The sequence below is a fragment of the Leucopleurus acutus genome (assembly GCF_964270905.1).
Source record: "Leucopleurus acutus genome assembly, chromosome: 3".
Taxonomy (NCBI): domain Eukaryota; kingdom Metazoa; phylum Chordata; class Mammalia; order Artiodactyla; family Delphinidae; genus Leucopleurus; species Leucopleurus acutus.
Window position 1 is genome coordinate 150,471,019 of NC_139145.1, and position 24,451 is coordinate 150,495,469.

The 24,451-nt window shown below is 37.9% G+C and overlaps 1 protein-coding gene across 1 annotated transcript in view; it reads right to left on the minus strand.

Moving 5' to 3' along the window:
* Nucleotides 1-5,688: 5,688 nt before the first annotated feature.
* The window catches only part of LOC309959517 (cadherin-6), a gene marked incomplete at both ends in the record, with an annotated part of 56,102 nt that continues 37,339 nt past the window's right edge, over nucleotides 5,689-24,451 (minus strand). Inside the window, 7 exons of the mRNA XM_082835843.1 lie at nucleotides 5,689-6,179; nucleotides 11,461-11,712; nucleotides 11,846-11,963; nucleotides 13,023-13,144; nucleotides 15,674-15,810; nucleotides 20,715-20,968; nucleotides 22,972-23,159. Of these exons, the coding sequence (XP_082691969.1) occupies nucleotides 5,689-6,179; nucleotides 11,461-11,712; nucleotides 11,846-11,963; nucleotides 13,023-13,144; nucleotides 15,674-15,810; nucleotides 20,715-20,968; nucleotides 22,972-23,159 (1,562 nt within the window). The remainder of the gene's footprint in view (nucleotides 6,180-11,460; nucleotides 11,713-11,845; nucleotides 11,964-13,022; nucleotides 13,145-15,673; nucleotides 15,811-20,714; nucleotides 20,969-22,971; nucleotides 23,160-24,451) is intronic.

A 24,451-nucleotide genomic window follows, 5' to 3' on the forward strand; every position in this document is an offset into this window, starting at 1 on the left:
AAACTGTTGTTTACAAGCTAATTATTGTATAACAAGTTGGCTTTAGCTAGCTCTCTGAGAGGTTAAAACAGCAGATTTGGAAAGATAAAGTGTGTATCAGTATGTACATTTTAAAGATCTCTGATTACAAACAACAGTTTGAGAGAACTGAAAAAGAAAACAAGTTAGAAAAAACCAGTTTATTAAGTAATATCATATAAATAACTTGTTACAAAAATTGATTTGCAAAAGGCATATTTACTCTTTGTGAGAAATCACTTTTTAAATTGCATTCTTTTCAAATTTTTATGTCTAAGAAAACAAAGGAAAATAAAAGAAGCCATTTCAAGGAGCGTGTATTTGCCATTTGACTACAACAAAAGGCCCGACCACACTGAGCTATAAGGTAATTGTCTCAACCCCATTCTTCTAATACAGAAAACTTTCTCATGTAAACTGTGAAGTTATGAAAATCTCCCTAGCTAGAAATGTGGATGAAAGCTGAGCAGTGATTGTTTCCTTCAGGTGTTGTTGCCAAAGACACGGGCGATACCGAGAAAAACCACATGAACTGAGCACTCCAGTCAGTAAACCTTCCAGGGTGGTATCAGCTTCAATTTATACTTGGGAGTATTTTTAATTAAAAACAATCAATACCAAAAAGCTTTTATTTTGGGGGTTTAAAATCACAAATCACTGTAGGAGAATGCCATGTTGCCTTAGCTTGGTACTACTGAAGATGCCCATAGCAATTATTTTAAGTCCTATTCTTATGCAGTTTACTTTCAAAGCAATGAAAATAATCACAAACAAAATAGTACAGTGGTTTTGAATCGCTCCTGTGTTTCTCCCGAGCAGATCAGTTTTCGTTTGCTACACAGCATTCCTCCTGAATGCCTAGTAATTCTATACATATGATTCCTTAATAAACTCTAAACTAATAGATCATAGAAAACTAAAAGCTTATAGCAGGTGCCTCTAGATGTATTTACATAAATAGCACAGTCTTGCAAGAAAGACCAAGATCTCATTATAGTGGAATGCTTTCTCCACAATGCTGGGTCCATGCCTCATTTGTCGAATTAACCCCATTTGAGGAGAAATTTGAGTTTGTGGTCCATGCGTTTTTTAAAAAAAGGGAATTAAGCAACTTGTAAAAGCTCTTTTGAAATTAATCTAATAACCCAGTGGCTCTTCGGCTAAGTGCCTGGTCCTGTCTGAAATACAGTGGGTAATAGGCTTTGTTTCCATTTCACCTCCTTTCAGCACTTTCATCTGCTGGCTCTGTCGGGCAAACGTTCCCCCCAAATTAAAAAATGAAACTGCATCATAAATAAGGTATTACCAAATGGGGAGTAGATTAAAGATTGTCTCAGCAATGCTTAAATTAAATTGACAATGCAGAGACCATAAACTTCTGGCTTTAAAAATGAACTATTTCTTTATTAACTTTTAACAAGTGTGTGAGTCAGTGTATTGCTCTGCACAGAAAATATGGTCGGGGTCCGATATTTTTTAGTAGAGAATTATCCCTTTAGAAAATTATTCCATAAAGATGCCAAAGGGAGATTAAAAATGCTGCAACCGTAAGAATCACTGAACTTTTAAGGAGATGATACTGTAATTTTGTATTCTCTAGAAAAGAAAGCTGCTGTCAGACCTCAGGAAATAGTTCATTTTCCTGAAGATGCACACACGAAGTCTTAATCTTTCCAACTCTTATTATCTGTTAAAGGAGGCTGGGTTGTAGTGGTAATAGTAGACTGCTTGGATTTTTAATCTCCTGTCACAATTCAAAAAAGATTTCCTCTAGACCAAAAAAAAAAAAAAAAAAGAATAAAATTACACTAAAATGATCCTTTTCAGAGGATACCTTTCAAAATAGTGGAGATCATGACTTTTTAGTGTTCTTCCAAAGTAATTACACCACGTCAACACTAGTGACTATGAAAAAATAATTTATTTGGTGGTTCGTTCAGTCTCTGGGGAAAATGAATTTAGCTGTACCTGCTTTAAATATTTAGTTTGTGCCCAGGAATCAAGTTTCTTCTTTCCTTTCAACTGCATACTTTTTTAATGGTCCTCAAGTATATAGAATTGAGGAATGCCCAATTCGTAGTTTATACATGATTATCTCCAGTGAAATACCCATTTCAAGACAAAGCATTTGGTATAAGGTATTGCTCAGCAAATCAGAACACCTCAAATGTATGTATCACTTAAATGTTTAAATTTAAAAATTACCTAAAAGTGAAATGAATGAACACATTCTGAAGTTAGTTTGGATCCATAAAATTTGGATGCTTCTAAGATAGAGATTCAACTTATAAGAACTTTTTGTATAACTTTTTGGGAGCTGAAAATGAACACTAAACCAAAATTTTTATACTGAGTTAGAATATAACACCAGGTGTTATTCCATCTGAAAATGGAGTTGATTTGTATCCAAACCTCCCTATAGGCACCTAAACTGTAAAGCTAGGAAAGCTCTTACAAAAACATATATTTTCTGGGCCAGGTCCCCTCTCTTATGGCTCTATGAAACCAGTTTTGATTCTCCCTCATTTGATTTAGTCTTTTATTTGGGAATGAATGTTTTCCAGGCCTTTCAGAAGAAAGTGCCATGAGGTGAAGGGGCTTTAAACTTATGCACAATAGTTTAATGTTTTCAAAATTTCAGCTTATTCTAGGGAACATCTCAGTGATGAAGAAACTTTCCCCTTTGAATAGAGGGCAAAAAAAAAAAAAAAAAAAAGTGAGAAGGGCCTCAAAGTTCTTGAAACAACCCACGAAGGCAATCTCCCTATACTTAATGAATTTTAGTTTCTCAGTGATTAAAGCAAATATTAAAACAACTTTATCTCTTCTCAATTTCCTCCTTTCTCATCACAAACATCCAATATCAGGACAGAGACAGTGTGAAAACTGAGCTGAAAGCTAATGTTTTCTCCAGTCATTCATGTCAACCCAGGTTCTTGACCGGATGTCTTGGTGGAAGGAAGTGAGACCAGCACAGAATGATGGAACTATGGCTCTTATTGTTTCCACGACATCAGGCAGCTTTAATTTTAGGAAAATGTTACTCAGTCTTGACATTTATAGGACCCTAGTGCAAAATATTCAGCTCCAATCTATCCAACTTCTTAGAGATTCACTTCATCATCAGCTTTTGTGGTAAGAGATTTAACAGTTATGTACTTAGTCATATTAACCTGCTCTTGGTATAACTGTCCCATCTTCAGGGTGGAATAAGATAACTTCCAATTACACCTCAGAAGTTCCACTACAGAACTTCTTACTTTCACTTAGGAGGAGAGCGTAAACCTTACCCTTAAACATGGAAGTTGTTGGCATCAACCCACACACATTCTAATTAATGCCAAAATTTTAGAAGGAAGACTTCTGATGATACTTTTCTTTTTACAGAACTATCTTTCTTGATATACTTTATTACATGACATGAAATATAAGGATAGAGAGCACTTAAATTTTACAGTAATTTGTGTGATTAAGGTGCTGTTCTATTGCTATAAATAACTAGTTCTTATTAATTAACTTTCCTAAGCTATCTTTTTTTCAACACTTACCTGTGACTATGATATATATCGACTCATTACAGTGAAGCCCTCCTGTAGTATTTTGTCTGCGTTCCTGTGTGTGTGTATGTCTGTGCGTGTGTGAAGAACTAGAAAAGAAAACCTTGTAAGCAGGAAACAGCCCAACCATGAAATACTTGTTAGTATACAGGGAAGTCCATCCATTCAGGAAACACAAGGAATAATATGGTTGTAAAAAATTTTCACTCTCATTGGGTAACCCCAAAGACTATATTTCTCTTATTTTAAAGGTGCTGTCTTTACTTCCTGGGTAATAAACCTATTTAGAACTTAACTACTAAACAACAGTGTGTTTCCAAATAGAAAGTATGTGCTGATAGGACATTATCCCCAAATGGAAATGGCACTAAGATTATCTGTAGAAAATTACCATTAATTGAAAATAAATCCCTAAGACTAATAATTGAAGTCAGCGTATTCTTAAGTACATATTATATACATACAGAGCCTGTTTTTTTCCAAGTTTTCAAAACAAGGATGTTTCATTACAGTACTTTGGAAATTTCTGATGACTGCACAATGTAAGAGTCTAATGACAAAAATCATTAGAACAGCATATGAAATAAATGATCTGAACCTGCCAAAAGGATTAGTTCAGTTCAGGGTCCTCTGGACGATAACTATGATGCTAATTGCATAATTAGAGAAATAATGGGTTTGATGGATTGTACATTACTTTTCTGTTGCAGTTTGAGACCATTACTTTATCATTCGTTCGAAGACAAGGAGGGCAGGGATTGCCGTGGGAACAAAGTTAAAAACAATGAAAAAATTTTAACGCTTTTGAAAGTCAGCTATCATTTTAATTACAATCTTAAACACCCTTGTTGAAGGGAATCCAAGTTTTCCCTTTTTAAGTGTTTTCCAAACATGTAATATGTAGGTTTTCACCATGATTTCAGTGTTCATCTATATGTATCGTGTTATATAAATATACGGACATTTCCAAATGTGAAGGACAGGGTGTCAAGTTCAAGTGTGACTGGCTCTTACCTCCCCATTAGACTCTGAGAGAGGGATCTGAGTTTTATTTAATCTACCTTCACTAATGCAACTTAATTGTATAAGACGTATCTGAAGAATATGAATTATTGTACTTCACACTGCTACTTTCAAGTATATTAGAATAATACTGACAATTACAGACAAGGAGTTAAACTTTGTCTCAGAAAAGTTCCTTCAAGAACTTTCTAAACAATTTAGACTTATTTGTAATTAGCCTACTGATGGCTGAAATAATTTCAAGTGATCCATGATACATTTGGTGGCCCAAACTTTAAAATATGCTAAATATTTCCTTTGTTAACATTGATTATTTATTTTTCTTTTCCCTTTATATGGTACAAGGGCAAACTTTTGTATGTCTAATATATAACAAATTATGAGTCAGTGGCAAGGAATGAGGTCTTATTAAGATTTTTTTTTTTTTGGTTATCTTTGAATGTTACCATTTAATTGGCATCATTTCCTAAAGAAGAAGGCGAATCTCAAAACGTTGGTGGATCTGATGTTTTGAATAGTCACTGGTGCCAGAAAAAGATCATGAAGGATAAACAGGACTGGCAAATATCATTTGAAATTCTTTGTAACAGAAATACACACCCATATATAGTTCATCATCTCCTTGTGAGCTGATATACCAGGAGCAGTGGTTCCTCCTTCATTTCTTTAACTAAAACTATATTCTTATAAAGTATAATCCCTTATCCCATTAGCATGTGAAATGTACAGAGCAGTCAGCTGACCTTGAGTCAATGCAATGTACTATGAGACCAGGCCAGTGAAATCGAGCACGTTCCAAACCTGCACTAAGAGAACAGGGGAAAGGATTACTCCCCATCCTCTCCTCCAGCACGGTGCCTGTTGGGCTGACATGGTTAACTGGATGCGCTAAAAAATAAACATTTGCCTCTCAGAAGCTCATAAAAGTGTACTAGAAAAAAAGTCTCTAACATTGGATCCGCACGGACTGCAGCCATTAACTTTTGGAACGGGTAGAACAGAGAACCCTTCACGGAGCGGTGGACAAACAGAAAGAAAGAGCCACTTCACATGTTTCAGTGTCGTACTGGAAAATGAAAAAGGCAACATATTAGGAGTCCTTGTCACTGTCCACCCCTCCGTACATATCTGCGAGCTTTTTGAACCGAGGCCCCCAGTCACTAAGGTATTCGTAGTCCTGGTCTCCATCCGTGGTCACCGACTCCAGCGAGCTCAGGGAATCGGCCACCGAACCAGTACCCTCGTAGGCGAAGGTGGCCAAGGAGTCGTAGGGCGGGGCAGTGGGGTCCGTGTCATTTTCCTTTAACCTTTGGTTAATGAAATCTCGGACGTCGGTGTTATCACAAGCTGCTGGAGTCCGTCGGGGTAGAAAAAGGGCTTCGGGCACAATGTCCCTGCGTAATTTGCTGTCCTCTATGGCTTCGGGATTCCTCAGGGTGCCGATATCAAAGGCCTGGGTGTCCTCCTCTCCCCCACCTTCGTCGTTGTAACTGACAATGTTGTCTCTGATGTCCTCTTTGGAAATGATCAAAGGTTCTTTTTTCCGCTGTCGCCTGAGAGCTGCAAACAACACCACTGTCACTGGAAGGAGAAACAAAACAGCGAGGGAAGGGAAAGTTAATTTGCCGACCAAGTAACATCAGGAAGAAACACTGCTCCAAAGTGAAGTTTTCAAAGTTTTCGAGGAAACTACTCGAGACTCAACTTTTGCTTCCTTAAGGTTGCACGTGCCTCCACGCATGATCAAACCATGACCCTCTCCCACCCCCAAATCGAGTAACTATTTGAAAGAAAGTTAGGATTTAAGTAGAGGATAGAACACCTTCATGTTTTGTCAGTAGTTCCTTCTTGCTTTGAAATGGCAGACTACTTTCAAGGTAAGGGAAAAAAAAAAATAATAAAAAAGAGCTCAAGCACAGTGAGAGTACTGCAATAAGAGTGAAAATTATGCTGAACACCTGAAATGCTCTGAAGCTGTTTATAAGTACAAGGCTGGCATCTTCGGGGATGTGTTGAAGGGTTTGCATAACTCCACTTCTAAAATAACTTTTGCACTGATGCCTTCTTTGTTTTTCCCGAGAAAAGTATAAAGTTAGTTTAAAACCCAAAATAGAGACGTGGATGTTTGGATACCTTTCTTACATATAAGGACAGGTAATACCTGCAGAGACCCAGATACAATTCAGAAAGCCGTTTTGGACTTCAAGATCAGCCAGTTTGAAGGGGGCAGGTAATAGTGCACATGCCAGATTATCTGTGTTTAGGCTAAACAAAACAAACACAATTGAGTGGGAACTTAAAAAATCTCTCAGAGTTTCATGTTCTGTAAGTCTGTTGACCGGAATGTTTGTTCTTTTGATTTTTCCTAATTCGGATTAGAGGCAAAGCAAGAGCTGTGTTTAAATAGCTCCTGATGTGGGCTTCCCTGGTGGCGCAGTGGTTGAGAGTCCGCCTGCCGATGCAGGGGACACGGGTTCGTGCCCCGGTCCGAGAAGATCCCACATGCCGTGGAGCGGCTGGGCCCATGAGCCATGGCCGCTGAGCCTGCGCGTCTGGAGCCTGTGCTCCGCAACGGGAGAGGCCACAACAGTGAGAGGCCCGTGTACCGCAAAAAAAACAAAAACAAAAACAAATAGCTCCTGACGTTTCTTCATAGCTGGTTGGGTAGAAAACAGCTGGCTACCTGTAAAGAGACACATCCATGAATGAACACATAGATGGGAAAGTGAAAACATACTGACAGCTTGGAGAGAAAACAGCCATCCAGGGCAGAAAATGCATTGTTAACCTGGGGTTGTCCATAGGAGATTAGTACCAGTAACACCTCTTTACTCTCTCATCCATAACATGGTCCAGTTTTTATGAGCCGTGCAAATTGAATTATCACAATAAAAATTACAGAATAATGGCTTTTGGTGGATGTGTATATCTATCTCTATATTAATGGATATAGGCACACCCAGGTGTCTATATATTTAACATTTCAGATGTTAATAGTATTAATAATTGGTGATCTATCGAGATAGTTCTATGTGCCAAGCACTGTGCTAAGTGCTTTACATACCGAATCGAATTTAATTATCATAATAGTCTTACAAAGTAGGTACCATCATTATAACTCCATTTTACATAAGAGGAAATTGAGGTTTAGAGATGTCACGTGTACAAACAATTGAAATCTAGGTCAGTCAGACTAAAAAGCCTGTACTCTTAATTACCCTGCTTTGAAGCATGTTTGGATTGTAGACTATTTCTAAAGGATATGCAATTTTGCTGTTTTCAAGCATGTGGTTGTGTAACGGTACACATTCTCTTTTGCTGCCAGAGAGTATCCTGATGCCTCATTTATCCCTTTCATTCAGGGTATTTATTTATTTGTTCATTCAATAAATATTTATTTAGTGCCAACTCTGTGCCGGGTATAGTTCTAAGCATTATCAATTAAAAAAAAAAAAGATCAAGAGCCTGTCTGAAAAAGGGAGGCAGGAGTGGTGGTGGTGGGGTGGCGGATAGAGACAGAAAAAAACAATGTATGTAATAAATAAGGAAATTATTATAAGGTGATAACTGCAATGGAAACAAGAAAAAGTAGGGCAGAGTAAGGAGGATGGGAAGGACTTCTGTGTACGTTTGAGGGGCTGTATATATTTTCTGGGGGGGAGACTGCATCATTGAGGAAGTAACATCTGAGCAAAGAGATGAGGAGTTATGTAAGGAACTATCTGGAGAAAAGGACAGAGCTAGGAGGAAGGCCACGGGGTGGGGGTGTGCCTGCAGCGTGTGAGGTGCCGGGGAGACGAGCGGAGTAGGAAGGGCCATGTCAAGTGGGGCTGTGTGTTCTTTGTACGCCTTCACTTTACCCGGGGGTCCAGGTGGGTGGAAAATTGCACGGCTTTGGGTGGAGGGATGCTCTTAATCTACCTTTTATGCTGGTTTCCAGTGTGACGCGGATTTGCAAAACAGAGGGTTGTAAATAAGGACAGCCTTTGGGATAGAGAATAGAATCAAGCTAACTGTCGCTCAAAGAAATAAATTCTGATGGACACAGGTTCATTCCAACGTTTAAGGCAAGATAGCAGGCATTTATCACTTCCTGATTTTTCCGCAGCTTAAGGTGCCTATATCTTGTCTTTTACTCCTGTGCACACCTGAAAGTGCAATTGTCTAGAAGACAGAGGGCACATTCAGTAATTTAAAGGCATTTGTGCACTGCCTAATTCTCCTACTGTTACAACTGCCTATATCTTTTCTTATTGGCCCAATGCACATCTGAACAGAATTTCTTGAGGGTGTAACTGCCTAAAAGGAAGATCTTTTTCAAAGCTAACTTTTATAAACCGAAAATGTGAGTTCTAAGCACATGGAACAAAAACACTCTGAGAAAGTAAAATGCTGCCTTCTCTGTAACTGAGCCTTTCCCTTTTCTCTACCCCCTTGAGGCCAGAGGACAGCAGTGAGATATTTGGGGCCAGGGTGCTTGGACAAATTTGTGTTCAAATCCCATCATGAAACTGGAAGGTAGCAAAGCATCTGAGATCAGCAGATCTAGGTTCACTTAAACGATCTGACCTTTCTAAGTCAGATTCCTCCTCTGTAAAAGAGAAGCAATAACACAGTGCCCAGTGTGAAAGTTATTATGCCAACTCTAAAGCACCAAAGAAGCACGAGATGTAGTAGTTGTTTTTACTGTTGCTTTATTGACAAAAACAACAGATGCCACATGATCGACTTTCTTGACGGCAGATCTCCTCCTATATCAATGTGGCTTTCCTTCTCTTACCAACTCTCAGGTTTGCGGCCACTTTCTTCAATGGTCTCATTTTTAGTTCGAGCTCTCTTTCAGCCTGAAAGTTACACTGCATTCTATAAGTTCATGGAGAAAATAGAGTACAGTGTGGAAGCACCAGGGGTCGGCAGGGTAAAGACCTGTGTTTGGAACTTAGCTCTACCACCTGTTAGCTGTGTAACTTGGCTTCACACCCTGGGGCCTCTGTTTTCATATGTAAGATGCAGATAAATATAGACTAGATGGTTCTGAGGATTAAGTGAGAAAGACATTTGTAAAGCATCTTGCCCAGTGTCTAGCCCATGCTGTGAGCCTAGTAAAGATTAGATCCCATTTTTCTCCTTTTTAATTAGGTACAGAATTCCAAAGAGACTAGACAAGATGTGGGAACACTGAGGCAAATTAGAAGTAATGAGGAGACAGTGAAGTCACTGGAGGGAAAAGATGAAAAAAGAGGACATAGGGAGCTGGTTAGAAGGAAACTAAGGGGGAGGACAAAGTGGGTAGATGATGAGGGAAGGGAAGCATGACCTCTATGAGATGAAGGCTGGCTCTTCCTCCATAGACCATGAGTCCATGGAATTCTACCTGAGTATGGCATGCCAGTCTAGCCCTTCTAAAAATAACCTCTTTTTTTTTTTTTTTTTTGCGGTACGCGGGCCTGTCACTGTTGTGGCCTCTCCCGCCGGGGAGCACAGGCTCCGGACGCGCAGGCTCAGCGGCCATGGCTCACGGGCCTAGCCACTCAGCGGCATGTGGGATCTTCCCGGACCGGGGCACGAACCCGTGTCCCCTGCATCGGCAGGCGGACTCTCAGCCACTGCACCACCAGGGAAGCCCATATAACCTCTTTTTTTTTTATCAAAAAGAATATTCATATCTTTCTCTTGGAAAACAATTTTTACAGACTCACACCATTAGAACACTGATTTGTCTTTGCATACTGTCAGTTTTTATTTACCCTCATATCTTAAAATACTTCCCCCAAATCTTAGCTGACAAAGCGAATCACAGTTCTTTAGCCGAGTTTCAAGACTCTGTTACAATTAGCAGAGTTGATCTGGAACGTGAAACTCTTGAACAGGGATCCCTAGGCTTTCTCTTCTTAGAGAAATGGAGGTTTTCCTTTCCTCTTTTCGAAGTCACTGTATTGTCATTTTTTAAAAAGGAGTTTTTCTCCTTCTGTGAAATCCGGGTTAACTCTGGCTTATTTTTTCCCCCCATGGTGTAGGCAAGCTTCTCAAATCTTAACTTTTTTTTTCAAAGGGCTGCATTAACTAACATTTGATTTCTTAGTTCACAACAGTCAAGGGACTTTGGAGCATTTTGAGCTCAACTTGTGCACTTAATTAGTTGGTTGGGGGTAAAAATTTCCTTTGATTCACCATTAGATCTTGATTTTCACTATTCATTCATTTCTTTTAGGTCAAAGATTTATTTCCTGAGTCACAAACGTTATTTATTATTGAGAGTCTGAGAAATAATAGACATTGTGTATGTGGCAATCAGAGAGCAATGCTAAGAAGGTAGTTATTTAAGTGGGTGGATCCAAATAAGTTTTCTGAGATAAAGAAAATTTCACCACGATTTATTCTCCTGTATGAGAAAAGAAAAGTCATCACATTTCTCTTTCCACTTTCCCATTGATCTTTAAACTTTACCTTTGTAGAAATGGCCTTCATTACATACCCTATGTCCAATGACTTTTGTTCTTTGAAAATTTAACGTTTGCCAGGTTAAATATTAAACAACAAATGAAATGGAAAGGGCATATTTATATTGCCCTCAAATCCCCCTGTGGTTCATTCCCAGTCTGATAGAAAAGAGATTCTTTTGGTGGAATGACTCCCTGGGTAGGGAAAGACATGGGCAAGTTTCACAGCTCTTCATTCTCCAAAGCTATTTTCAAGCAAAAACTAGTTCACGGGTGAACCACATAAGATTCTCAGCACATAACTCTCCTCACCTAGATCGGGCTGTATGCCTTAATGGGGGAGGCGGATAAATCTAGAGAGCCACAGTAACAGTGTGTGCCCCTCAGCGTGGGGAGATAGGATGCAGGGAGAAGCAGTTTACCTAGTAGGGTCACGATGCACAGCAGGATGGCAACCAGAGCCCCCGTGCTCAGTCCCGTGGGGTGGACGAGGGCCTCCGCGTGGCAGGACTGCATGTTCCCTTGGTGGTCACACGCACAGACCCGGACAGTCACTGTCCCAGTGCTGCTTTGGACTGGGTAGTCATTGTCTGATATGACCACAGGCAGGAGATAGGTGCTCATCTCGTGTCTGTTGTAGCCATTTTTCCGAGTTAAGATTCCCGCTGTGTTGTCTGGAACCGGAAAGCAAAGTGGTGAATGGAAGTGGAAACCATGTTATATATTGGATCAATTGTGATGGGAGTAGACAGATAATAGATGCAGATAGAGATATATAGACAGACAAGGCAACTTGGGCTCATTTACCTTTGTTGTCTTGAATGGTAAAGTTTGAGCCACTGGCTGCTTCTGGGGCCAAAGAGAACGAGAATTGGTGCCCGCTGTAAGGGTCATCCTTGTCAACGGCTCGTAGGGTCTGAATCAACTAAAATTGAAACCATAAAGCTGCCATCAAGTCTTGCTGACTCAACAGTGTTTCTTACAGTTTTGCAGTAAATGGCTTGATCAAATGATTTCTAATTTTACTTTTAAAATGATAGCCTCTAGAAAATTTACAATGAATCCACTGTATGCAAAGAACTAATAGGCTGGAAGTAGAGCCAGGGACAGTACTTTGTTGTGGAGCTGTCCTGCGCACTGTAGCATTTTTAGCAGCAAGCCTGGTCTCCTCCCTTCAATCCAGCAGTACCCTCTTCCTTGTCACAATCAGAAATGTCCCCAGACATTGCCAAATGTCCCCTGGGGGGCAGTATCACCTGGGTTGAGAAACATGGCCCTAGAGTGATACCAAGCTGTAAAATATCACAATGACCTATGACAATATTGCAGCTTAAGTAAATGGAGGCACTCTTTGGACAGCCTGCTTAGAAATGCAATCTTGGCATATACATAAGCCGTCAAGCTGCAAAAAAAACTAATTTGAATATAAAACACACAACTTCAGCTTCTCATTTTAACATGCATTTTAACAGTGCACTTCTATTTTGACAAACTGTAACATAGTTTTTATATCACTGTCAGAAAAGACCGATTTCAGGTGGGGACAAATGTGTAAAACAGTAAAACATTCATGAATTTGTACTGCTTGTACAGATGGGCAATGTAAGTAAGTGAAACTATGAATTATAGGCAATTGTAAAATATGTTCTAGCTTTTACTTTCCAGTATATATGGTAATTAAAAGTATCTGCTCACCAGTAAAGATTTTTCCAATAAAACTGTGACTAATCTATTTCATGTCAAAACTTAAGACTGATTTGGGATCAGCGTCAGTCTTTGAGACTGATGAACTTCCTGTTCTTAAAAACTGTTTGTTCTCTTATGCAAGTTAAACATTCATCGTGGTTCTTATTTGTAGCAATAATTTTGTTGGCATTTATTTCATAGATAATTCAAAACTTGCCCTCAGCTCTGTGTATCATCTGAATTATTAGAAGATCTAAATTAATCTGAGTTAATTAATTTACTTTCTTATGAAACTCACCTGATCTGCTTTTGCTTTTTCACAGACAAAGGTTTCATAGAATTCAGCAAATTCTGGAGGGTTGTCATTGACATCTAGAACTTTAATATACAGCGGTACTCGGCTGCTTTGCTTTGGATTATCTGCAAAATGCCAAAAAGAAAGGAATAGCCATTTATATGTGGACGGCCAGCCCCTTTAGATGATGGTTACTCACTCCTTTCTCATTCATACATAGATTCCCCAAAGCTCCTGTGAGTACCACAGTGAATTATGTATCATCATAGTCACAAAAAAGTAGAATTAGATTGTTTGGTACTTCTGGAGTTGGATACACCTGATGGAAATATCTAGGAGACAAAGCTACTTCTATTGGTACAGTGCAACTGTATAACAAACCCCAGAGTAACACAAAATAAAGAAAAGCTCTCCAGGAAAGGAATTTTAGAAGCATATTTTAAAGGAAGCCAAGGAAGTAGGCAGATGGGAAAAATGTGGGCAGAAGGAAAAAGGATGGGATAATAATGATTGTTAATGGTCTTAGTTTTTTAGTTTGAGAGCTAGACATTGTGCTGAGCACTTTGTTATATTTTATTTAATCCTTAATAAACTTCTGAGATAAATATAATTATTGCCCCCATACTATAGATGAGGAAACACATCATATTATAGATGAGACACAGAGAAGTTAGGTAACTTGTCCATATTCACAGAGATAGTAAGGACTGGAGCCTAGACTCAAACTTGGGTCTGTCTGACTCCAAAGCCTAGGCTGCTCATCTAGGATAATGATAGAGCAGAATCAGTGTTTGAAGACCTGAGATAAATGAAGTATTTTGGCTGTCATCTCTGATAATCTCCTGGGTAGTATGGAAGGCAGATTCCTGTTCTAAGAATCAGGAGCTGGAGTCTCTTACCTCAGGTCTCTTCACTCACTACACTCATGTCTATTTGTTTGTTCACTTCATAAATATTTAATGAGCATCTAATATCTAAGTAGTGCCAGCCACTATTTGGGGTACATAACAAAGATCCTGCTTCCTGGAGCTTTGTTCTTATGGGGGTAGGCGAACTGTAAACACATAAATATATAATGTGCCAGATGGCAAATGCTACGGAGAAACTAAACAGGCAAAAGGGACTGGAGAGAGATGGAGGTGCTGCTTTGTATGGGATGACCAGGATTGGCTTCTCTGATGAGATGCCATTTGCATAGAGATATGAATGAAGAGAAGGATTAAGCCATGTGAATATTTCCGGCTCTCGAGGTAGAGGAAATGGCAGGTGCAATGGCCCTGGAGTGGGAGAGAGTTGGTTTAATGCAAGCTCTTGGCTCTTGGCGTCAAAGGTAGTTAAGAAGTTTAGACAATAAGATTCTTAGGTTCCTTTGCATCTAAAATTTTGCTCACATTATTCTTCCCAAGTTAGAACTGCAGAAGATGAAGTTTTAAAAGATCTTTATCACTAGTACTTTCAGAGATATCATAGAAACATTAAATCTTAAAAACAGAAATTTTTAGGCACAAAGTTTAAAATACACACAAGATGACTACTTCAGTAAAACATAAAATTTCATGATGTTATAAAAAATGATCTTTTCAGTGGGAAAGAATTTTGTAATTTTAAAGCTTGAAGTATTCTCAGTCATTGGTATCCACATTAGTCCACATAAATTCTGAAAATCAAATTCCTACCTAACAAATTTATAATGAGGAGTTCTTATCACTATCAGAAAGCAATGCTTCATTTTGTCCACGTTGGTTGTTATTCTAGTCAATATCTTTCAGTCACTTCAAATCTCATGAGTTATGTTGACAGAGAATATTACTGTATTATACCATTTGGTATGGAGTATTTCACACTAGATACCCCACTGAGCTAAAAATGTTTGAACTTTTAAAATGAAAAACAAAAACTAAAAAATGAGCTATAATTTAGAAGCCTGTTTTCAAACGTTTCAATGTTATTTTAAAGATCCTTTTTCTTTCATCTACTTAGGTCGATACATTGTGTTTACATTATACAGTTTTCACTGTATATAACCATTTTATTTGAAGTATTCCTTTGGCCCTATTTTTCTCTGCCTTAAATTTCACGGGGACTGCCATAAAATTCATTCTAAACATTGTGTTGATTAGTATTGGTGATTAGTAGTAGTCACTTTGGTGTACCATAAAAAAGTTACAATTTATATCTCTTAATTCTGTAACAATTTTGAAGTAGACATTCTACAGAAAGCTAAAGGATGACTATCCAGAAGATTTCTAAACAATGACTACATTTTAGAATATACTTGATCTCCACCCCCTCCTCCCGGCCACACACACACAACGTCTGTGAGCCCATTTCTTTTAGCTGCTTCTGTAATGTTCTGATTTATAAGCTTTTTGGAATCAAATCCAACATGTACCAATTCAACCTAGGTTGACAGACGCATTCCTGTTTTATTGTTCCCAAACTGCAGAACTTCCACAGTTGCTTCTGCATTTAGGAACGAACCAACATGTGTCTAGAAGAAACATTAGTGCAAATCATTGCAGAGCTCTTTCCCTCAATAAGTATCGAGTGGGATCATCAATACATGGTGATGAGTTTCAGCCGCATTTCACTAGCCCTTGTGGAGATGCTCTCTCTGTCAATCAGGGACAGCAGTGGTAAAAGGGTGGACTTACTGATCTCTGTTGCTATCACTGTAATGTTGTGCCACAGCAATGTTTCTCGGTCAAGAAGTTTCGATGTAAAAATTGAACCATTTCCAGAATCGATGTTGAATATTCTGTCCATATCTGTGTGTCGATCAACAGAATACCTGATAATGCAGAGCAGAATTTAGAAAGGTTTTCTTTGATTTGCTATTCTCGCATCCTAAAACTATTCCCAGAAAATCTGTTACGTGAATTTTTTTCTACCTGTAGCACGTATTTGAATATCGGTAACTTAATATTAAGCAAAATATTCTGATAAATTATTTCTTTACAATTGAGGTCTTAATAGTACATCCACTAGACAAGTTGCATGATTCTGAGTATCATTACTAAAGTTTCATTTTAAAAAAATGTAATTTAGATCAAGTTTATATAGTAATTGTTACATTTTAACTTAAGTTTTTAGACATTTGGTTAGGACTTTAATGTGTGTGTGTGTGTGTGTGTGTGTGTGTGTGCGCGCGCGCATAAGTAGGGTTATTGGCTACTTTTCTATTATCCATTTTATTTAAAAAATCGTTATGTTGAAAAAGCAAAAGATGGTTAATGTGGCTGAGGTTAGTGAATCTGGAGAGGGAAATATCAGATGAGCTTGCGGAGAGATCCACAGTCGGGACTGCAGAAGGATGGGCTGGCTGTGGGGAGGAGTTGGAGTTTATTTGAACTTGATGTGGATCTTCCAATGGATTTTAAGCAGAGGAGTGTCACCATCTAACTCATGCTTAACAAAGATCACTGGTTGAATTGTGGAGAACGGTTGGACGGTGCTGTCACAAATGATAGGAGTGAAGAACAGGATTTGGGGAAGATCATAAGTTCCAGTTTTGATATGTTGAGGCTGAGGTGCCTGAGGAACGTTCAGGAAGCTCAAGATAAACATCCAGACTGACAACCTAGATGTCCTATTCAACACTCTAGGAAGAGAAAGGGAAAAATGCAAAGAATGTACTTGCTTAAAGGATGGACGGGAGAATGGAGACCCACAGGGACTAGAACAGTGCCCAGAGTAGAGTAGGAATTTGATAAATCTTTAAAAAGGAGAGTTTGGAGAATTCAAAGAAAACCAAGAGGTGCTTTAGAAACCAAAACAGGACAAAGTCTTCAATGCTGGAATTGATGAAAGACTAGTAGATTTTGAGAAATGTTATCTTCTTTATAAATTTATTACTAGTGTCTGGATAGTCATATGTAAGGGGAAAATATGTATACGCCGTTTTATGGGGGGAGCATTAAAGAGAAAACTCAGAAGAAAGTTGATATGCGAAGGCCATTATGAACAAAAAATTGCCTATTTCAGCTGAATTCTCAAAATGTACATCATGATAGGAGATTTTAAAATGCTACTCAGTAGAAATATATTTTAAGTAAATGTCCTACCTAGTCATACACATGTGGAAGTATTATGAATGCTTTTTAAAAAAACTCTTGTTACTAACTTGCAAATAGTGTATCATGTTCCAAGATTCTATTTCAATTAATTATTTTGTTTTAAAGTACTACTAGCGAATTATAATAAACAATGTTATCTTAATAAAATCTATTTTTGTCATCTAGCAGGTGTCTAAAAAATATATATTCCATTATTGTAGGCTATTTAAACTTGATTTTAAAGAGAATTAATGAAGTTCACAATGGATACATATATGTCAAGATGGAATTTTAGTTTCAGTTTACATAAATCTAGTGTTTTATTATCAAAAGGTTTGAAACAGATGAAATAGCTACTGTTTTGCCATTTATGTCATGAATCAACATTTATTAAGAATTTAGCCAATTGCATTGAACTTGCTTGATCACCTTTTTTCATTTTTGAGAATGATAAATATTTATAGGACATAATTACCAAAAAGGAAATCTCAGTATTCATAGCCTTTGTAAGGAATTTAATTATTTTCTACAAATATATTTTTTTCTTTCATGAAAAATGTCAAGTTTAAGACATGATGCTTACTGCCTTTATAAGCTGTTAACAATTATACACAGCAGTCATCTTTTCTTGCTCTTTGCCTCTTTTCTTCCTGCTATAGTTTTAAGTTTTACAAGTAATCGTATTTTCCAGTCAAGCCTTGAAATAAAGGGTAAGGGGTGAGGAATTTTTACTTGAAGGTGGCTTTTGATTTTAAAGAGAGAGGACTGTTTAGGAAGTACCATAATTGTGTATTATTTTCTTTCCTTATTTGGGGCTTTAAAAATTAATAGAAAACCTAAAATGTCTACATTGTTTAGGAAAGATATCTCATTTGAGGCACACAAGGCCTCATTTGTTTGTTGTTTTTCTTTCCAAAGTAATTTCTATTTATATCCAGAAATTTACTGTCCAGTCACATTAATAACTGATAAGGAAAAAGGTAACCAATCTCATCATGATTATAGCAGATCATTCTGCTAGGTACCTCGTTTTATTCCCTAGAATTTTACTGTATTCTGTGATTCAATAATTTGTCTTCTCATGTATCCTGAAGGGAGATTTGTGGGTCAGGAAAAGAAAATGTGTTTGCATGTAAATTTTTCATAATAAGTATTCAGAGTGACATTTTATAAGACTTCCATGGAAATCAAAGGACATTTGTGATATGAAGTTGTTGGAAGAAAATTATTTTATGTAATTAAAGAATTAAAGATTTGTGCTTACATAATGATAAATCATTGTTTGGGGGAAGAATTCTCCAGTATTAATTGTGCACCTAACATTGTGTCTAGCACTTACTTGTGCAATATTTATGTCTTGCATAACCAAAAACTATGTGTGGTTGTAATTTCCGAATATAAGAATCAGTTTATCCTATAAAAAACCCCACTGGAATATGCATCTATATACCAATATATCTATGTGTATTTTTATCCTTAAAGCTATATCTATATATGAAATCCATATGTACCAAGGGAAGGCTGGCAGAAAAAACTTTAAAATTAGCTGACAGCCAGCCTAATCTGACAAGCTAACTACTTCCTGTAATAAAACATAATATAATTGCAATGGGTAAAAGTGGCATTTGGTATAAAAAGTAAAACAGACATAAAAATGAAGCCTACATTCCCAGAAGACATTATCTCTTTCAATTAAAAGCATGTTGACTGATGAAAGAGGTAACCGAAGCTCATATTTATAAACTTCCAGCATTAGCACTTTTAAATTGGTCTTGATGTTGACCTGCTAAGATTTTTGTCTTATGCAGTAGAACGAACTCTGCATGTTGGGAAAGTACTTAAGGTTATTTGTGTTGTAGGAGCAGAGGCCGTCATTCATTTTCCTTATTAATTATGTTAAATGTATACGGAGGAACACTTGACCCATGGGGCTCTCATGTGGCTGCTTTGGGTTGCCCATCATCCAATTTAAGGAGCCTACAGGTATTCCAGTAGAACGATAAGACAACAGAGTCTGTTTTCCCAAAGATTTAAAATTATTCCCTGAAAATAAGCCAGGCATTTTTGAGTCTTAGATGTGGGACTTGCCATGAGGTTTCATTTGAACTCAATGGCTAAAAAGTTGAACTCAAGGGCTCAATGGCTAAAAAGTTGGAAAACGACTGCCTTAGAGCCTCAAACTCTTTCATCTGCAATAGTATTCTTCATGCAGCAGCCAATGTGGTCCTCTTAGAGAGTAGTTTTGGATTAGTTAGCTTTTCTACCCAAAGCTCTCCAGCGGCTTCTTACCTCAATCAGAATAAAATCCAGTGGTTACCAGCGCCTACAAACCGCAGTAGGCCCTGCTTCACTCACCACCTACCAAACCTCCCTGTCGCCTCATACCGTGCCACTCCCAGCCTGCGTCCCTCTCTCAGCTGCGGAGGCCTCTACTCCTACCTGCCAAGCAAGCTCTGATATCAGACCTTACCCTTGCTTTCCCCTCTTGTTGGCATGTTCCTCCCCCAGAGAGCAGTGTGGTTCATCCCTTCATTTCATTCAAATCTTTACTCAGATGATTTCCAACAAGGCCAAGCCTGACCACACTATCTAAAATAGTACCCCAGATACCCTTTGTTTTCTATACTCTGTCTTATTTTACTGCTTACACTTTAGTTTCACCTGACATAGCATATATTTATCATTTGCTTATTTCTTTCTTCCCCAATTAGAATGTAAGCTCCATGAGATCAGGACTTGGTACTGTTCTCTGTCAAATCTCTAGTGCCTAGAACATGCCTGGCACACGGCAAGTGCCCTGATCAGAATAGATCTGTAGACTCACGGGTACAGCTTCTCAGTCTGCTTACTTTCTTCATGAGGAATAATTTACACAATACTATTCTGGTTTAGCACTTTTCTCATCTAGTCAACTAAGCTACTGGTAAAGGCTCAAAGTTGTTGATGCCAGTGCTTTCATGATAAGATTCTAGAATGCTTAAGCAGTGGTGGTCTCAAAGGGCAACGAGGCTTTCTTACAACATGATTTACAACGAAGGTGTAAGGAAAGTACAGGGAAAATAGAGCTTGCTTACATAGTATATATTTGGATTCAGCTCTATTAATTTAATTTCCCCAGGATTTCACAGACGTATATCATGAAACAGTGCTTGTTTTTATCCATGTCTGCAACAGAAAATAATTACGCATCCAAATGGAGCATAATTCTGCCTGTAAGTGTTACATGGTGGGTTCTTCCACGCTTGAAAAACTGACTTTCAAGCACAGTGCCTTGTTTGTTAAAAATGCTTTCTCCATTCCATACCAATCTCTGACAAATCTAAGACCTAAAAAAAAAAAAAAAAATCCCAGACCATTCAGCTGCATTACCTTGTACCACTTCCATGTAAGCAGTAACCTCCTTATAGCTCATTTTATGTTTTTTCACCCCCAATTTTGAGTTTTTTAGGTTTACATTGTTGCTAAAATAATATTTTATGATGAGCAAGGAGAGCAGAGTTAGTAAAGGTACTTTAAAGTAGTTTTTCAGGAAGACAAAACTAATTGGAAAAACGGGATTCCTCTTTTCCAACTTACAAGTGAATATTTGAATATAAGTCAACAAACTTATGGAAGAGACATGTCACAGAAGTATGCTTACTTGACAGGATTTCGGGCAGCATCTGGATCTTGGGCTGTGACTGAGCCTATTGTCGTATTTATCTGAGCATCTTCTCTTATTTGTAGGATGTAGGCCAGTTTGCTGAAGACAGGGGGCTCGTCTACATCTTCCACCATAATTTTAACTGTGGCTGAATCTTTGAATGGACCCAGGTAGAGAAAGCGGGGTTCAATGTGAGGGTTGGAGGCTTCCACTTTGAGGCTGTACACTTTCTTCTTTTCAAAGTCCAAGAGCTTGCAGGGGGTGCGGGGAGGAAGAAGTGACATATTTAAAGCAGCCAAGACACAGAAAGCCAAGGCATGAGCCATTTTTAGTGCAAATCACTGATAAATGAAAGTGATCATATTGCTTTGAGACATCACTACACAGCGTGATACTGGATAAAGACATTGGAATTCAGATACCACACAATCCTGATGGAAGTGTGGGCTGAAATAACGCACCACGGGTGCAAGTTATGATGGGCAGGAGAGGGAACCTAGAAGCAGGAGGGAACCTAGAACAGGCCCCCTTTAAAAAAAATCCTTATATTTGACTACAGGGAGCCTCGCCAGGGGCAGGTTGGCAAATATGTAGTAGATCCTTCTGTGTCAGATGTTGTCACATTTGGCTGTAATTGAACAGCTAATGAGTGCTTAAAATTTGCCAAGGGACTTCCCCGGCGGTCCAGTGGTTAAGACTCTGTGCTTCCACTGCAGTGGGTGTGGGTTCGATCCCTGGTCAGGGAACTAAGATCCCACATGCTGCGTGGTACGGCCAAAAAATTTTTTTTTTTAATTTAAAAAAATTGCCAATATCTGAGCCCCACCCTGGACCATTAAACCAGAATATCTGGGGTGGGAATGGCAATCTATACTTTTAAACACCTCCCCTAGTGATTCTACTGTGCAGCCAGGATGGAGAACCACTGGTCTGCAGCATGATTCCCTGTTCTTCATTCAGATAAAATAGATTATACATGGGGTTTTTTTTGGCGTGAGTTGATAAAATATTCCAAGTGATATCCTGATAAGGGCGTCTGGCTAATTACTTGCCAAAGAAAGTAATGATCATCGTTGTCAGAGGTCTTTAGGAGAAGTATCTCTGCTTCTGGAGACATAGTGAACCCAAATGCTTGTTGCTGACTTTTAGTTTTAGATGATAATATGACAAGGCTCACGAGAAACACAATTAATCAAGACGTTAGTGAATGTGATTTAGTCGGCTAGGCAAAATTTCAGTTTGAATCTGATAAGGCACTAAGAATATTAAAAAGGTTAATGCACACTAATGGGCTTCCTAATTATATTATAGTGTAAAACATTGATCTGAATGTCACTTAAACATGTTTTATTGTGTTTCCAGATATTAAGGCATGTAATCCAAAGCTTAAGATGAAAATTTTTCTTCTTATTTACGTCTACTTACGCTTATATTTACCAGCAAATACAACAATATGCGACAGGAGAGAGAAAATATTACACCATACATGATAAAAGTGAAATCTTTAAAAAAAAAGTAACCAAAACTAATATTATTTTCAGCTTTGAAGCACACAGTTTATTGGTTTTTAATTTTTGCCATATTTTAGTATACTGCTCCGTGGTACCAAACAATTCTGGGGGTTAAATAGTGAATAAGTACATAGGGGAAAATAGGGATTTAGAATATAAAATCTTTATTATTGTGTTCCAAAAAGTAGCTAAAGAGCTTGCAGGAAATTTTGCTACTTTGTTTTTGTGGTCTTTATATATCCTCTCTAATTCAAACCATCTTTATCACTGCTTGTATTATTCTCTTCCTTCAAAGCACGTAACGGAGTTTGTAGTTACACATGTTTCTTTGTTTTTTTGCTTCCTTGTCCATGGGAGCAGTTCCCTGAGAGGAGAGACCATCCTGTTGAATGTACTATTGCACCTCCAGCATCTAGAACAGTGTCTGGAACTGTTTTTAAATTTATTCTTCACTTACATTATTTATTTCATGTATTTTTTGTATATCATTTGTTTATATTGTTTATTTACTTAGGAAGTTTTTAATAAAAATTTATTGAAAGTATGGAATTAATGAATGTATAAGATTATTGAGGACCCCTGAAAGCCAACCAAAGAACTCTCAATGTAATTAGACTAGGTCTTAAAAAGAAAATTAATAAAACAAGACTTGAGAGGAACGTTCATGTAATTGCCCCCAGTTACTTAGGGACCAGAGAAAAGTAAATGCCTTCATTTGTGTGGTATTTTTAAAAATGCATTACCTTTTTGACAGTTATAATCCCTTCCTGGGTTTCCTGATCGGTGATGACATCAAACATGTCCAGCCCCTCTCCCTCTGTAATGCTGTACTCAATTTCAGCATTTTCTCCCAGGTCGGCATCACTGGCTTTGATCCTGCCAATTGGTGTACCCGGCGGAGATGATTCAGGGGTTTTAAACTGGTATGTACCTATTAATCACCAGACAGAAATAAGTCAAACATAGACTAATTACACTCCATCATACTAAAAATAAAACCCATTTTCTAGCAGTTCGTTCACACATTACCATGGATGCAGGCAGATTTGTGCTTCCTTAAAATAATTAATGGTGCCCTAGTCTCCTTAACGTTTTTACTTTCATGATTGTTAAGAATATTTCTTCTATTTCATGACCTGTCTCGTGGCAAAGGGAAAACACTTTTCTTGTCCTGTAAGTAGGCTTCCAAGTTTTTGGTGTGATTGTGAGAAAGTCTGAACTGTGAAAGGAGGGCGCAGAAGGTTGCAAAGACCCCTGTTAATGTAATCTAGCAGAAAGAATAAAAAAGAATTTAACCTGAACTGTGACTTTAAGCCAATTACTAGGTGTTCTTTAAAAGAGCTCTTTCTGTCATTGCTAATAATAACTGAAGGTGAAAACAAATTACAGCACTTCCAGAATGTATCCAAGTAGAGATTCCTTCACTCCTACATGAAGCTGGTCTAGTTGCAGTTAGGGATATAGATAAATACATTGAGAAAAAATCTCTTAATTTTTTCTAATTTTGACTAATTTCTTCCTTTAAATTTTACTAGTGTTTTTTCTATGCATAGATTTCTCCCATTCTTGTATTTATATTACTAATTTAAAAGCTAGACATATACTTTTCTCATGTTGGAAAAGACATTGAAGGAGACATGTGAGTTTCAATTAGATCTGTCAGGCCAGCATGTGCTTAGGAACAGACAAATAGTAAAAACAAAACTTATTCTATTCTCACCCATTACATTTTGCCAACTATTTACACAAATTGCTTTGGAAAAAAAAATTTATAGACTATGACACTACTAAAATATAGTCCTTCAACAATATTTAATCCACTAAGTATTGATTGAGCTCATCCTTGGTAAAATGATAAAACATGCCAAGTTTTTCTCTAGTGTATTCCACTTCCCTTTCGGGTGCCTCCAGCCCCTTTCTATATTCTCCGGTCCCTTGCCTCGGGACATTACGCAGTAATGATCACAGTCTATTTATTCAAGGAGAGAGCACAGAGGGGGAAGGTCCCGTGGTATGGGTAATCCTTCTGTTATCCTTCCCCAGGACATCCCCATATGGAAAAGGAGGTTTCTGGGAAATGTGCTGGTGATTCTGATATTTTCATTTCAGGCCTCTGTGGGGGATGGTTTAGCGTTCATAAAACCTTTCTTCTCCCCGTTAAATCAGAAATTAGTTAGCTATACTGTTTTTGCATTTAACTGTGATTAAAATACTTGAAAAAAG